At 43.7% G+C, this 15367-nt stretch overlaps 1 protein-coding gene across 1 annotated transcript in view; it reads left to right on the forward strand.

Moving 5' to 3' along the window:
* Positions 1-15367, forward strand: part of Fam3c (FAM3 metabolism regulating signaling molecule C) — a 48680-nt gene that overhangs the window by 12212 nt on the left and 21101 nt on the right. Inside the window, exons 2-5 of the mRNA XM_076566157.1 lie at positions 1556-1609; positions 5452-5556; positions 13767-13796; positions 14738-14861. Coding sequence (XP_076422272.1) covers positions 1597-1609; positions 5452-5556; positions 13767-13796; positions 14738-14861 — 272 coding nt within the window. The 5' untranslated portion in view covers positions 1556-1596. The remainder of the gene's footprint in view (positions 1-1555; positions 1610-5451; positions 5557-13766; positions 13797-14737; positions 14862-15367) is intronic.

Here is a 15367-nt window from a genome sequence, read left to right on the forward strand (position 1 = left end):
GTGAATGCAGAGTTCATTTTCACTGGAAGCCAAAAGAGGATTTATGACCTGTCGGAGTTCTCTTTGGAGGAGCCAAGGGCCTACCCCCTCCCCTCCCTCTTTTATATAAAGTCCGTATCTCTTCTTTCCTTCTGGAATTCTGGCTGGTGGCGAAGGAGTTTAAATAGATAGATAGCATTGACTTTGACTATTATATAGAAGGTGTTCACATAGATAACAAAGGGAAAAAAAAATCCCAAGAGTGGACAACTCAGTTAAGTGTTGATTGAAGGGTTTGTTTGATTGATTTTTAACCAGGTTAGATTTTGCAGAAGAAAGGGAGCCACAGTGGAAGACATGGGGGATGGGGAGTCATGCTGGGTCCCCATCCTGTTGCTTTTTCCAGTGAACAAGAAAACTGGATATTTTTTTTTTTTTTTTTTGCAGTGAACTTTGAGGAAAGGTCTTTTTTGTTTGTTTATTTGTTTGTTTGGGGGCTCTCTATGAAGTATTAGTATGTGTGTACTTGCTTGTGTGTGGGTATGCATGCTCATGTATGTGCTGTGTGTGCATGCTTGAGTATATGTGTGCTTGTGTCTGGGGACCTATGTGCCACGGTGCATGTGCAGGAGACCAGAGAAATGATATATTTCTGATCAAATGATATATTTAGGATCCATTATTTGAAACTTACCTTTGAATTCCCTTCCTTTACAAAACGTTGACTGAAGCAGCAGTCTAGCTGAATGTGGGTGTGGCTTTGGTATAAAAAAAGTCTTACTTACAGTTCCATTTTGAGTTGTTTTACAGTTCCTTTTGGAGTTGTTTTGTAGGCAGGAGAACCACACACATACATGGATTTTTTTTTTCCTAGCATTTATTGCCAGTTAGTAAAATAATGTCAAAGAGTAGTTTGTTTGATATATATATATATATATATATATATATATATATATATATATATACACACACACACCATTCTGTCAGTAATGATAATTGCTGGAGTCCTTAAAATTATAATTCTAAACCTCTAGACACGTTATTTTGCCTATGGGAATTGAAAAGCGTGAAACGGATCTCGTATTAAACCCAGCATTAGTCGGGAGTGCTCACAGCAGTGATATCTGAGTTATGTCATGGAAAATGAAGTAGCTTCCTGTGCTGGCATGAACCGGCCTAGCTAAACCCCGTTTCTCCACAAGGTTTTCTGTTCCTTACTGACTGCTGACGTGACGTGCTAACCAGTGTTTGAATCTGAATGTGTGAGCTCCTAATGGGTGTGTCATCACTGAGGGTAATAGCTGTCCTCTTCAGGCGCGGGGTATAATGGGAGCAGTGGACACAGCCCGTGAGAGACACACGCAAGCAGCTTCTGTTGACTTTTTTTTAATGGCTTAGTGGAAGGAATGGCCAGTGATAAAGAGTTTTTTGGCTAAACATTGCAATTCATAGAATACTTAGAAATGTCATGGTATATACCTAATTGGTTTTATGGTATACCTTCTAAAATAAGCTCAATCTGAGGAGTAAGATTCATCGTATAATTCATGGTGTTTGCCTTTTCTTTTGATTTTAGGACCTTATTTCTGAGAGGTGCCATAGATTGAAAAAGCGAAAATGAGGGTAGCAGGTAAGATATTTATTTAATCCGGTGAAAGTGATTTTTATTTTATAATTTATTTTATAACCTGTTTGCTCAGTAATGACTAATGGAGGGGGTTCATAATTTCATTGATTCTTCCTCCTCCTCCTTCCCCTAACCCCCTTTTGTGGTGGGTCCTGCTTCCTCGTCTATGCTAGTTCAAGCTGTCTTCCTGCCACAGAGGTTATATACAGGGGTCACATACCTCTAATGTTTCTGAAAGTTGAGTACTAGGCTGAAGTCAATGAGATCATGCTTAGCCTTTCTGTTTTATGTCGTTAACATATCTCAACTTGGACATTAGTACATATTACATGCGTTTTTGTAGGTGAACCTTTTACTGAAATTATTCTAAATATTAATGTTTATTTCTTATGTGGTAAGCTTATTTGCCCAAATAGTACATATAAAATACTCAAAGAATGATTTTGAAAATGCAAAGAGACTGACTTTTTCTTGCTAAGTTCTAGCCGTCTAGAAAAAGGAATTCTAAAATAGAACTCTCTCCTATGTGCAGTTCAGTATAACATACATGAAGAATTTACTTATGGTTTTGCTTTGAATTAATAGTCTAGGTATAAACCTAGAACATTAACAGCAGTCTGAAGTAGTGTGTCATATACATTGAAAGTCCTTGATAGATATCCCTGGTATTAATAAAGGTATTGATAAGCATCTTTAAAGGGTAGATCCATAAACACCCAGTTGGCCTTTCCCTACTGGAGGTGAAAATAAATGTGTTTCTGCTATGCAGCCTCCAGCCACAGCCTCCCCACCCCCAAAGGCACATTGCCTGAGGAATTCTGCTAAATCTGTGTGAGGAGAAAACAGGTTGTTCCCTGAAATCAAGATAATTAGTCTAATTCTTCATTGTCATTGTCTTACAAGCAAACCAAGTGTTTTCGTAGGGTCGTCTCTCAGAGATGCCAGAAGCCGAGGCAGGTGGACAAAAGACCCTCTGCTTAGTTTGCTTATAGTTGTATAGAGTCACGCAGAGTTGATGAGACACTGTGGTTACTAAAACCAAGTTAACGGACGGCTGCTACAGATGCTTTTGTAGAAATCTGAAAAGTTGGCCTCTCCTGGCTGGGAAGTCACAGCATCATTTCTAAGTGGTTAGACACTTGTGGAGGAAGAGGACTCCGGGAACCAAGAGCTTGCTTGTTCTAGACCACGTGGGCCTCTTGTTTGCTCTGCTGCCTTTTCTGCCTGCATGTTCTTGGGTTCAGCAGGACGGTTGATAATTGTGGTCTCCTGAGGATTTCTAAGTATGCTGTTGAAGCGTGGTGACCAGAGCAGTTCTTGTTTTGCACATAATTCTAAGTTCATCTTCAGTAAAATCAACTCCATCACCTGGTTTTTACGTTCGTCCTTTTCTTGGCATAGGACTTGGGGAGGGGGGCTGTCTTTAACAGACAAATAAGGAAGATGAGTTATTAGTTCACTGCCTTGAACTCATTAATGTCTTCTAAATTAAAATAGTATCTGGTTGCTTTGAAATGCTCACCTAGACTGAAATGTAATGATCTTCGGTCAGTGGCTAGAAGGAAGAGGGAATAGCACACCCCGTCAGGAATGGGAGGTATGGTGTGCTGTGGTAAGGCCCTCCAGGCTGGCGCTGGGCTTCGGGTCCAACCCTTGAGACCATGTTCTGTCGCGAGCTCCTGGACGCTCCCACTGTAGAGACTGCGAGTGTCTCTGCGCTGGCTTTTCTGTCTCTTGGAGCATCCGTTTGCGTCCTTGTTCCAGACCAGTGTCAGTGCTGGGGCTGGAGAGATGGGCCAGAGGGAAGGAGCCCTCCCATGATGCTCTTGCTGCACAGGATCCAGGCTCAGTTCCCAGCACCCACATAGTGACTCAGCCATCTGTAACTAGTTCAGGGTATCTGACACTGTCTTCTAACTTCCGTGGACACTGGGCGTACACGTTCACTGGCGTACACGCAGGCAAAAACCACTGATACACAAATTACGTACATCTTAAGAAAGAAAAGACCCTGTGCTGCCACTGATGTGCCCCTGTGCAAGTTCAGCCTTGAACAACGCAAGCCTCATCTATCTGTTTTAGAAGACAGTGAGGGCTTCTCCCCTGTTGTACATGCCCATGACTGCTAGAAAATAAAGTAGAAGAGTAGCGCGCGATCTGTCACCTTCATGCCACTGGCCTCAGCCTCACGTAATGAAAACTGTCTGCCACCTGCTGTCATTCGTCTATCGGGCATGTATGTGGTGAGAGCATGCTTTGTGTGAGACACTGGGCTAGATCCTGGGAGAAGGAGGCCCAAAGCAAATGAAATTTTGCTCTTACATGCTAACAATGAAGGTAGCTAGTAGTAGTTGCGCTAAAGACTCAGAAGCAACCTTTGGAAGGAAGAAGTGAGGAGATAGGGTGAGAAGGGCTGGTTGGACATACTCATTACCACTGTTTTCTTATATTAATAGAATCTTTAAGGCTTTGATTTTTAAAGAAGTTTTAGATTCCCAGCCAAATCGGAAGGAAGGTGCAGAGATTTTTCTTGCATGTCCTCACGTATAGCTATGAGTTAGAACATCTCTAAATAGTACTGAGGCAGCCCTGGATGTGGGCGCCCTTTAGCATCATCGGCCTTTCCAAACATCTTCAGTTTCTTCCTGGTCCTCCTCCTCTCCTCTGATGATACAGACTATTCTTTTGGATCTATGAGATTAGATGATCTTTTTTTTTTTTTTTTAAATTCTTCCTTACCTACTATATTGAGGTCCCCCTCTCCAAGAATATGTAATTTAGTGTTAGAATGATGTACTGTACAGGCTACTAGGTGTTTTGGGGGTAGGCTTGAGTTCTGGTTCATGTGCAGCCACTGATTTATCTGTCATCGTAGAGCATTACTTCATCTTTGGGATTTTTTTTTTCCTCTTTAAGGTTAGATGGCTGCTGATTCTGTCAACCTCTTTCCTGTCAGTCGAGATTAAACCTGAACTAAACCCGAACTATTAGTAGGAGCGGGCAGTGGGGGTCGTGTAGACACAAGTAAGCCAGCACTGCTTCCGAATAAGCAGGTCATGTCTCTGCAATCCAGAGGGGGAAGCTCTTGCTCTGCCATTGTTCCATCCCCTGTCTTACGCTTGCCCTTTGTGATTTGGTGCCGAGATTGGGGTGCCTAGGAGAAAGATTAAGGGATGATTCATACTAAGCAGATGTGGCAGTGATGGCTATTGTAAGCTGCTCTGACACCGTAAAGACACAAAGTCTAAAGCTGAGGAGTGTGCCCTCATGGAGCTCATCACATAGCCCGTCACTGTGATTGATGTCCAAGCCTGTCCTCGAGATGTGAAGCCATGTCTTTACCTTCTTCCTCTTGTAAGGCAGAAGGTCATGTTTGCAGTTCCCCGTGGGGTTAGGCAGCTCCAGGCGGTGAGTTGGTGGTCGAATAGTACGCTTGCTGCATTTCACTTCACCTCCTTATTTCCTGGATGTCCTGGCCTTGGCATCTCCAGAAGATCTAGTTTCGTGTCATCGCTGGAGGGCATTGCTCTTTAGGATTGGGAAGCATGTAGTCCTGTAGGCATGGCGGTGGTGGTGCACTCATCAGGACACCTGTAGTCAGCCAGCAGCTGATGGTAGGTAAACCACCTCCCCGAGTTACCCTAGACAGGTGTCTCAAGTAGTGTGCCTGCGAGTTCTGTGATTGTGGGGAGCATGCAGTCCTTGTAACTCCAGTAACATTAAGATCTAGTAGATTACAAAATAGAACTGCATTAGTCATGATGCTTCTGCAGAAACGCCGTTTGCGTAGCACAGATTCTGTTGGCTTATAAAACCATGCTGAGTTGCTTCTGCCTTTTTTCTAGGAGCTGCAAAGTTGGTGGTGGCTGCCGCAGTATTTATATTGACATTTTATGTTATTTCTCAAGTATTTGAAATTAAAATGGATGCAAGCTTAGGAAATCTATTTGGTAAGTTTCATCCCCCCCCCCCCAACACACTTGATAACACTTCTATCTCCCTCCTGCGACTACTCCCATTGATTGCACACTCTCCTTTGAGTTTCATGTCCTTTTTTTTGGAACCCATTCAGTTTAGGCTTGCTTGCATGAGCGTGAGCTGGCATGGGCACCTTGCCAGCGGCTACACCATTGAGAAAATGGCTCTCCTTCCCACTGTAGCAGTTAAACTCCCGTGGCTGCTCGGGGAGCAGGAATACCTCCCAGTCTCCTCCCCATCCGTGAGGGAATGCTGACTGGTACAGATTTGGGCCCGTAATCGCAGCTGATGGGATGTCTTGAGCGCTACAGCTGTGTTGTCTAGGAAGCAGTACTTTTCAGCCCCCCCCCCCCCCCCACACACACACGTTCTGCTCCCTCTTGCAGGATGTTCTCTGAGCTTTAGAGAGGGCGGTACACAAGTCCTGTATAGGGTTGAGCACTCAACAGGCACGTATTCTTACAGCACTTCGACTAGTTAGGAGTTTCTTGAATTCGCTGCCACCTACTGTAGAACAATGTTACTCTTTCAAAAAAATTTTATTTTGTTATTTTATGTGTATGGGTCTTTTGCCTGCGTGTGTGTCTGTGCACTTTGTACATACATGCCTGGTGCCCTCAGAGGCCAGAGGAGGGCATCGGATTCCCTGGAACTTGAGTTACAGACAGTTGTGAGCGCCTTTGTGTGCTGAGGATGGAACCTGGGTAGTCTGGAAGGGCATCCAGTGCTCGTCACTGCCAAGCCAGCTCCCCAGCCCCAGAGTCTTAATCGTCTTAATATTACTCTCCAAACTGTAAGTTCTCATCATGGGTTCACGGCTGCTTTGTCTGGCTAGAAGAATTATTATGTGAGTAAATGTCATTCGTTACCATATTCTAAAAAATATAACATGTCTAAGAATAAAGCCAGTGTGAAGCAATCCATTTTCTGTTTGACATTTTAAGCATATTTAGCAACTGTTTACTACACGGTGATGAGAAGCATTAATCATGGCTCTAAGTGCTCACCCTGGAAAACACAACGCTGGTGTGTTTAAATTGTTTCTCCATTTGAGTTGGCTGCTAGAAAGTGGACCCAGATCTGGTTTGTAAAAACAGAGAAATGTGTTGCATGTGTTGGTCTTTAACATTCTTTTCCTTTTCTCTGTGGCTTTTATTTTTGCCCATTATTTGGCGTTTTTATGTTGTAACTGTACCCGTATAAGGTACTTTAACTCAGATTACATTTTTCAATGCTAGGGGTCCATCCCAGTGCCCTGCACATGCTAGGCCAGCGCTCTACCATTGGGCTGCATTTTTAACTCAGTTTTAAACAAAACTCCTAAGTTAATAAAATGTAACCAGTTATGTTTAATGCTTATTTAGATGGTTCTACATCTTACTGGTTCCCAGATGTTTCTATTCCAGAGTGTACTATGCCTTTCCTGTGGTACTGCTGGCTGTTTCAGGTTCACTGTGTGGACTGGGTTGTCCTCAGCTTGTGATTCTCCTGCCTCACCCTACTCCCCAAGTGCAAGGATTACAGGTGTGCACCACCACTGTGCCCACCCTACAATTTCTCTCTCTTTTGAGGCACTGTGGTCAAACCCAGGGCTTCATGGATGCTAGACAAGTGCTTTTACCACTGACCTACATCCGTGACCTTAAGTACATTACTAGGAGGATGAAGAATAGAACTTAAGGTTCATACATTGAAATGGAAATGGTTGTATTTATCTCACACTAGATAAAATTAATACCGATCTCTTCTGGAGACAACCAGCTATCACTAGAGACCAGAGGAGGTTGTTTGTTTTTCCTGGGTCCTTGTGCTCATGTGGAGTGAGCTTTGGCTGCACACTAAGCGTGGAAAGAGACTGAATCCTAGAAGCATCTTCATGTTCTAGTCGGCAGAATTAAAAGTGTGCCGAGGGCTTTGACTTAGTGAGTTTTCCTCTCCATAAGTTAATACTTAGAAGGGACTCCTAACACTTAATTCACGTCCTCTCTATCAACACGAGATCCTCCTACACACTAGTACTCAACCGTTCATGTCAAAAGACTCCTCAGAGAATCTTAATGTCTCAGTGTCTGGGATACGGCATGAGACTCTGCCTTTTCAGTCAGTATGAGCCCGTGTTGAGTACCTTCACTGGAAGACGTGACTCTCCTAATTCCCATTCCGCTGTTCCGCGTTGCTAGGGACTTTTTTTTTTTTTGGTTTTTCGAGACAGGGTTTCTCTTGTGTAGCTTTGCGCCTTTGCTGGAACTCACTTGATAGCCCAGGCTGGCCTCGAACTCACAGAGATCTGCCTGGCTCTGCCTCCCGAGTGCTGGGATTAAAGGCGTGCGCCGCCGCCGCCGCCGCCGCCGCCGCCGCCGCCACCACCACCACCCGGCCTGCTAGGGACTTTTTACTGCATGTGTTTTATCTCTTTGGTTTAGGCACTGTTTAGGGCATGTGTTTGTTTTCATCCTGAAACTACAGTGCATTTTATCTATAAAATGTTACTTATTGGATTCCAGTCTAGATTGAACTAGTGAAAATATTAATTGTGGGGTTTGTTTTATTTTTTGTTTGGAATATGTTAGTTCTTTTAACCATTTATGTAGCATCCAACTTAATTTAGCAAAGGTCATCAGGTTGAATCCATAGAGGACCTGGGCTTTAGTTACCTGTATGGTTAACTACAATTCATTCAGTAGTTGAGTTTTTCAACTTTTTTTGTAATAACTTAATAGCTTGAACAGATTCTTCTCCGCATTTGTTGAAAATAGATTCTTTTCCCATACACTACATCCTGACTACCGTTTCCCCTTCCTCTGCTCCTCCCAGTTCCTCCCCGTCTCCCCTCCCATCCAGATCCACCCTTTTCTGTCTCTCATTAGAAAAGAACAGGCGTCTAAGAGATAATGACCGAACAGGATAAAATAAGAGATAGTAAGATAAAAGAAAATCCCTCACATCGAAGTTGGATAAGCAAACAAAGAAAAGGGAAACAGCCCAGAAGAAGGCACAAGAATCAGAGACCCACTCACCGGATGGATCGTTTTGACTCAGACTTGTTTTTTTGTATTTCGAGGCAGGGTTTTCTGTCTAGTCCTGGCTGCCCTGGAACTCACTCTATAGACCAGGCTGGCCTCAAACTCAAAGATTCACCTGCCCCTGCTTCCTGAGTGTTGGGATAACCTGGCTCATTGACTCAGGCTTTTTTTTTTTTTTTTTTTTTTTTTTTTTTTTTTTTTTTTGGTTTTTCGAGACAGGGTTTCTCTGCGTAGCTTTGCGCCTTTCCTGGAGCTCACTTGGTAGCCCAGGCTGGCCTCGAACTCACAGAGATCCGCCTGGCTCTGCCTCCCGAGTGCTGGGATTAAAGGCGTGCGCCACCACCGCCCGGCGACTCAGGCTTTTTATATCATATTGTTTTAGAAAAAATAAAACAGACATTTCCAGATAGAAAGAATGGAAAATTTGCCCACAGTTAATAATTTAAATTACCAAAATAGGTTGTGATTTAAAAGAATAAGATAAAATTTAAAAGACAAAAACAAAGAAAAACATCTAAAAAAAACCCTAATCCCTTAAACAGTATTTTGGTATAGGGATGTAGCCCAGTGATAGAATGCTAGATGCGTGCTTAAAACACCTAGATTCCAGTTCCCAGCATACCCCACCCCCAAACACACAGAGACACATTTTTTTTTTTTTAACAAGATTTAATCGTGAAGGAATTACAGAATCACAGTCTGTTTGTAAGAAATAATACCCAGAGACCCTGGACACCCTTGTCTTAGGTCCACCCATCAATAACATCTTAGGAAATGTCAATTGTTACGGGCAGGGCAGGATGTAGACTTGCACACAGTCTGCCTGCCAGTCTCCTTCCTGGCTAAGGTTTCATGCAGTATTAGTTTTCCTCGAGGACATTCAGCTAGTACAGAACTGAACACAGTCAGGTGGGTATCTCTGTAGATATTGCTGCAGTGAATGTCGTGGGCTTGATTATTTTTACCCTTGGATACTTAAGCCTTTGGTAAGTAGTATATGCATAGATTTCTTGAGATAGTATGAAAAGCTCAGGTCTAAAGTAGTTCTAAATTCTCTAGTCTGACTTTACTAAAGGACATGTGCTGAAGTCTGATGAATCAGACAGGTTTGTGTCCATTCCTTGACGTATTATCCGAAAGACATTGAAGATTAGGGTTATCAAGTAAGCCCGAAGTGAAACCCACAGTGAGGAGGGAGTGTTGTGTTTCCAGTTTGTGCTTGTGCAGGATGCTTTGGCACTACCCCGCGTCAGTGAGAAATAGTTCATCGGCCTGCCTCCAGGTTCTCACAGTCTGAGTTACAGGCCCGGGGAAGTCTTTCAGTTTTGATGGGTATTGGATAAAAATAACCTTCCCTTGTAAAAAGTGCTTCCAGCGAGTTTCTTTACCTCGAGGCATCTCATCAGCTAACACAAGTTCCGTGGAGGTACATTTACCCAAAAGCCTGACGGCTAACAAATGGATTTCTGTGTTTTTAGTTAAATAGCAGTTACAGGTTTGACATCTGAAATTTAACAAACTGATTTGATCTTTAACATTGTTTTTTACATTTTTTATTTTTACTGTTTTTACATGGATGAGTATTTGCTCTGCATGTACTTCTGTGTACCTCATTTGTACCTGGTGTCCGTGGAGGTGGTGGGACTTGAACTTTGTAGGTGCTGGGAGTTGAACTCGGGTCCTTTGCAGCAATAACAAGTGCCCTTAAGCACCGAGTCAGCTCTCCAGCCCTGTGTGATAAAGGCACCCAGCCTTTGCTGCTGCTCATCACTCCAAGCTCTGAAGGTTTTTCTGTCTTGGTCAGTTCTTGAAGGTTGATGTCTTCGGATTCTGTGCCCCCGGATGTTCTCATCAGTTTGCTCATATTCCAGTTTCTGTCTTACTCCCAGGCCTTTTTTCTAGCTGACCTCCATATTCTTCCTCCTCTATCTTCACCAGGTATCTTAAAACATGGTGGGTGGAGCCCATCACTGGTGTACACACACACACACACACACACACACACACACACACACACACACACACACACACACACACACACACCTCCTTACATAGTTATAAAGGTCTGCAGTGCAGAGAAAGTGTTTGGATATCACTTTCATGTGAAGAAGACAGGTACTTTAGAGATGAGCCAGCACCCGACTCCTTCCTCTACATTGTCCCTGCATTTGGTCCACGTCTGAACCTAAACCTTGTCTGTGGTGCTTAGCTCTGACTCTGTCTACTTTTTCAAAAATCCAGCGAACACCTCTGAGTTTCCTCCCCCAGAACTGGCTTCCTTTTTTTTTTTTCTCTTGTAAACCTAGATTATGTCAGCAGGGTCTTTGTTGATAGACTCAGACTTGAGCCTCTGGTCAGAGTTATTCTAAAAGGTCCCTAATCTGGCTTTCTGCTCTGGGAATGACTGGTGTATTTTGCTTACAAAGTCCCTCTTTAGAAGTGGTACAATGGGCCGGGTGGTGGTGGTGGTGGTGGTGGTGGTGATGGCGGCGGCGGCGGCGGCGGTGGCGGTGGCAGCGGCAGTGGCAGCGGCAGTGGGCAGCATTCAGGAGGCAGAGGCAGGTGGATCTCTCTAAATTCATGGGCAGCCCGATCTACAAAGTGAGTTCCACGACAGCCTATTACACAGAGAAACCTGTGTCCACAAACCAATAACAAAACCAAACAAAAACTGGAAGTGGCCTGAGTGCTGCATGAGATGATTTTAAAAGCCAGTTCTGGACTGGGAAGATGGCTCCGCAGGTGAGTATGCTCGCCTGCAAGCCTGTCTACTTCAGGTCAGTTCCCGGGATCCACGTGTGGAAGGAGAGAACTGGTCCTGTAAGTTGTCCTTGAGATCTGCAGTGTCCCTTGGTGCACATGCGCACCCACACATCCACACAACCACACACACATCCACACAACCACACACACACACACACACACACACACACACACATACACACAAATGTTATGAAAAATTAAAAATAAACTAAAAAATAGAAGCTAGCTCCACCAATTACACGCTCCGTCCTCGGTTTCCTTATCTCTGAGACATGATGACCCTGTCAGTGACCATCTAGACTATCTTGACCCAGCCAGCAGTAGGAATGAGTGTTGTTCCCACTGTCTCCACACCTCATTACCATAGATCAGATTATCTGCTCTCTAATCAGCCTAGCAGAGCTCAGTCAGGGAGACCTAAGTTCCCGATTTTACCAGTGTTGCTTTCTAGGAATCTTAACACCAGAGTCTGATGGTACAGTCCTCCTTTCCTTTAATTAATTAATTTATTTATTTATTAAGTGTTTTTGTTGTTTGTTTATTTGTTTTTGAGACAGGGTTTCTCTGTGTATCCCTGACTGTCCTCGAACTTGCTGTGTAGACCAGGCTGGTCTCATACTCAGAGATCCTCCTGCCTCTGTCTCCTGAGTGCTGGGATTCAGGGCATGTACCACCACTGCCCAACTAATTTTTTTCTTAATTGCAGTTATTTGTGTGCGTGCGTGCGCCTGTATTTGTATATGAGTGTAGGTACACATGTGCCATGGCACATGAATGGCGATCAGAGAACAAACAGCCTGTGAGAGTCAGTTCTCTCCTTGTACTATCGAGATCCTGGGGAACCACCCGGCTTGGCGTCACGTCCCTACCCACTGCGCCATCTTGTCTGTTTGCTTTTTAAAGACAGACTCAAGTTGAGAATTTTTAGTCTTCATGTTGCTGATTCTGCTCTGGGGTTTAGTTTTTCCATTTAAAAAAGTGGAAGCATTGGGTGAAATCTCTGTAATTACACAAGGAAACGGGAAGAATGAACTAGGGAAAATGCAGCGCCTGAATCTGTGTCCTCCCCCTTCTCTCCTCCCCTCTCCTCCCCCCTTTTCTCCTGTTTTGATATTTGCTTGTTCAAACCTCTTTGCATGGGAATCACCTCTGTATTTAGGTTCTGGGAGGGGGAGGCTGTTTTAACCATATTCCATGCATGACTCTCCCTACATTATAGCTGTAGGACTTGTACCGTGTATACTCTCCTACCAAGGGTTCTGTTGAGTGCTGAATTGCTGACTGATCTCTCTCTAAACATCTAGATTCTCTCTTCAGCTTCAACTCTCCGTTCCGTAATTTGAATAGTGGACTCGGAGGAAATTCACAGTTATTAAAAACAGTACAGAAGTGAAAACTCAGTGACTATTTATAGTCAGACAGCTGGCCAACAACGACCACACTGTGTACTTATTAGCCAAACCAGAAACCGGCTGTCCATGGCACTTGGATGATGTGTGTTCAGATCTCTTGGACTGAGATCAGACACGGGTGCATTTACTGAGAACTAAGTGTAATTGTGATGGAGGACAGTGGAGAGCCACTGTGGGCGTTATGAGTTGACCTTTTCCCTTCCTTGATGAAATAAGAAACTCTCAGTAACAGCATTCATTTTATTAGGCCCTTATTGTGCACTTCTGTTGTGGAGAATTCAGGTTTCCCCAACATTCCCCCTCCCCCTCTTCTTGTGTGCCCAGATCTTCACCAAACCCCAAGATAGATTTATGCACATTCTCCAGGACTGTGGGGGTGCCCAGCCGAGCCCTGCCCAGCCCGGCCCAGCAGCAGCAGCAGCACTAGCAGCATTTAAATACCATTTTGTTCACCAGTACCAGTTAGTAGTCTTTTAAAGGTGCGTTTTCAGACTAACTTTCTGAGTAGGATTTAAATTTGTAGTAAATAATTAAACAAAACATGAAATTTAAAATGAACCAGGTGGTGATGACATATACATTTAATGCCAGCACAGGGGAGGCAGAGGCAGGTGGATCCCTGTGAGTTCAAGGCCAGCCTGGTCCACAATATGTGTTCCAGGACAGCCAGGACTACATAGAAAAACCCTGTCTCACCCCTCTCCACCAAAACAAAACAAACAAACAAAAACCCAAACCCAAAATAAATAAATAGTTTAGAATGATCTTTGAGTAATAACACGCTACTCTTCGTGATTTCAACACACACTTGTCCATAATGAATTAGTAGAGAGGTACTGCTTCTCTGGAGCAATACTGGTACTTACTGTTTATGAGCAGTCGTCCAAACACTACTTCCTTGACTTATTAGACGCCTTACTGTGTTTGAAGTAGGTAGTTGCCAATGGGCCTGTGCTTTCTAATGATGCTGTCTTTCTCTTTTAGCTCGATCTGCGCTGGACTCAGCCACTCGCTGTAAGTCTCTCACCTTGGTGTCTTATAAGTGTTTTATCCTGTGTGTGGCCCTGGGAGAGCTTATGTGCGAGCAGTGTGGGCAGTTCGTGTGAACAAAGCCTGAGGGAGAAGTCGAGTTTGAAAACTGTGCAGCTGCCCTTTCATTGGACGGCCTAGTGTCGCAGGTGCTTCGTCGTCAGTGGGTGTTGGCTTTGTGTTGGGTTGCAGCCTTGTGTGAGTACAGCCAGTGAGAGCCGATAGGAGAGGCAGCTGCCCCTTCACCTGGATGAATGGGAGGACTGGACTTTATTGATCTTGGTTTTGATGCACTAGACATGCAAAGGAGCAATTAAAAAACCCCAGGCACCCAGAAATGTAAAGATAACTTCAGGAATAATTAAATCAGATCTGCCTCGCTCAGCAAGATCATATGGCATGATCAGTTCATTTCTCTCAGTAGTCGGCTCATTCTTCACGAGGGCTGAGTTGTGTTCTTATAACTTTTTATTTTGGGGGACTTACCTGCCTTTCTTCCTTGCTTGGTTTTTTTATACCCTTAGGGGAAAAAGTTCTAGAAGATTGAAATAAATTTTATATTTTTAAATATGTATATCCTTCTTTTTAAATTATTTTTTCATATGTATGATGCTTTGCCTGCATGTATGTATGCACCACATATGTTGTGCTCAAGGAGTCTGGAAGAGGGTATCTGATCCCTTGGAACTACAGTTACAGATGATTATGAGCCCCGTGTGGGTGCTGGGTCCTCTGGAAAAGCAGCCAGTGCTCCTAATCACCGAGTTGTCCCTCCAGCCCCTAACTAAGTGTTCCTTTATGATACAGTTAATATTAATATACATATATATTTGTGTGTATTATTTGAGATCTCAAGCAAACTGATTATGAAATCCTATTAATTGATTTTCTGAAGAATCTCAAACCTATCTCTGTTCTCCCCGTAGCTACGAAGCCTCCCAGGTACAAATGTGGAATCTCAAAAGCATGCCCTGAGAAGCATTTTGCTTTTAAAATGGCCAGTGGAGCTGCCAACGTCGTGGGGCCCAAGATCTGCCTAGAAGACAACGTGTGAGTATTAGATGGCTCAGAACTCAAAGGTCTTGAATTGAGTGACAGCTGGTGGACTTGCAGGTGATGGCGCTTCTGAAATGCTTTTTCTATTGTATTATTCCTCCCCCCCTCCCCCTCCCCCTCCCCCCTCCCCCCTCCCCCTCCCCCCTCCCCCAGTGCATTAAGAGAGAGACCTGCTTTTTATTTGGTTTTATGTAAGGATAAAGGTGGCTGTTTCATTGTGGTTCTTAAATACTAAGAAAAAAAATTAATTACTTTAAATTTATTAAAATAAAGGAAATCTTCATATACGGTTGGCATATTTCAAGTGCTCAATGGCTCCAGAGGGCTCTTTTTTGTTTTTGTTTTTTTTTTTTGTTGTTGTTGTTTTTTTTTTTGTTTTTTTTTTTGAGCAGGGTTTCTCTTTCTCTGTGTTACAGTCTTGGCTGTCCTGGATCTTGCTCTGTAGACCAGACTGCCTCGAACTCACAGAGATCCGCCTGCCTCTGCCTCCTGAGTGCTGG

This window comes from Peromyscus maniculatus, chromosome 3 (genome assembly GCF_049852395.1).
Source record: "Peromyscus maniculatus bairdii isolate BWxNUB_F1_BW_parent chromosome 3, HU_Pman_BW_mat_3.1, whole genome shotgun sequence".
NCBI classification, from domain to species: domain Eukaryota; kingdom Metazoa; phylum Chordata; class Mammalia; order Rodentia; family Cricetidae; genus Peromyscus; species Peromyscus maniculatus.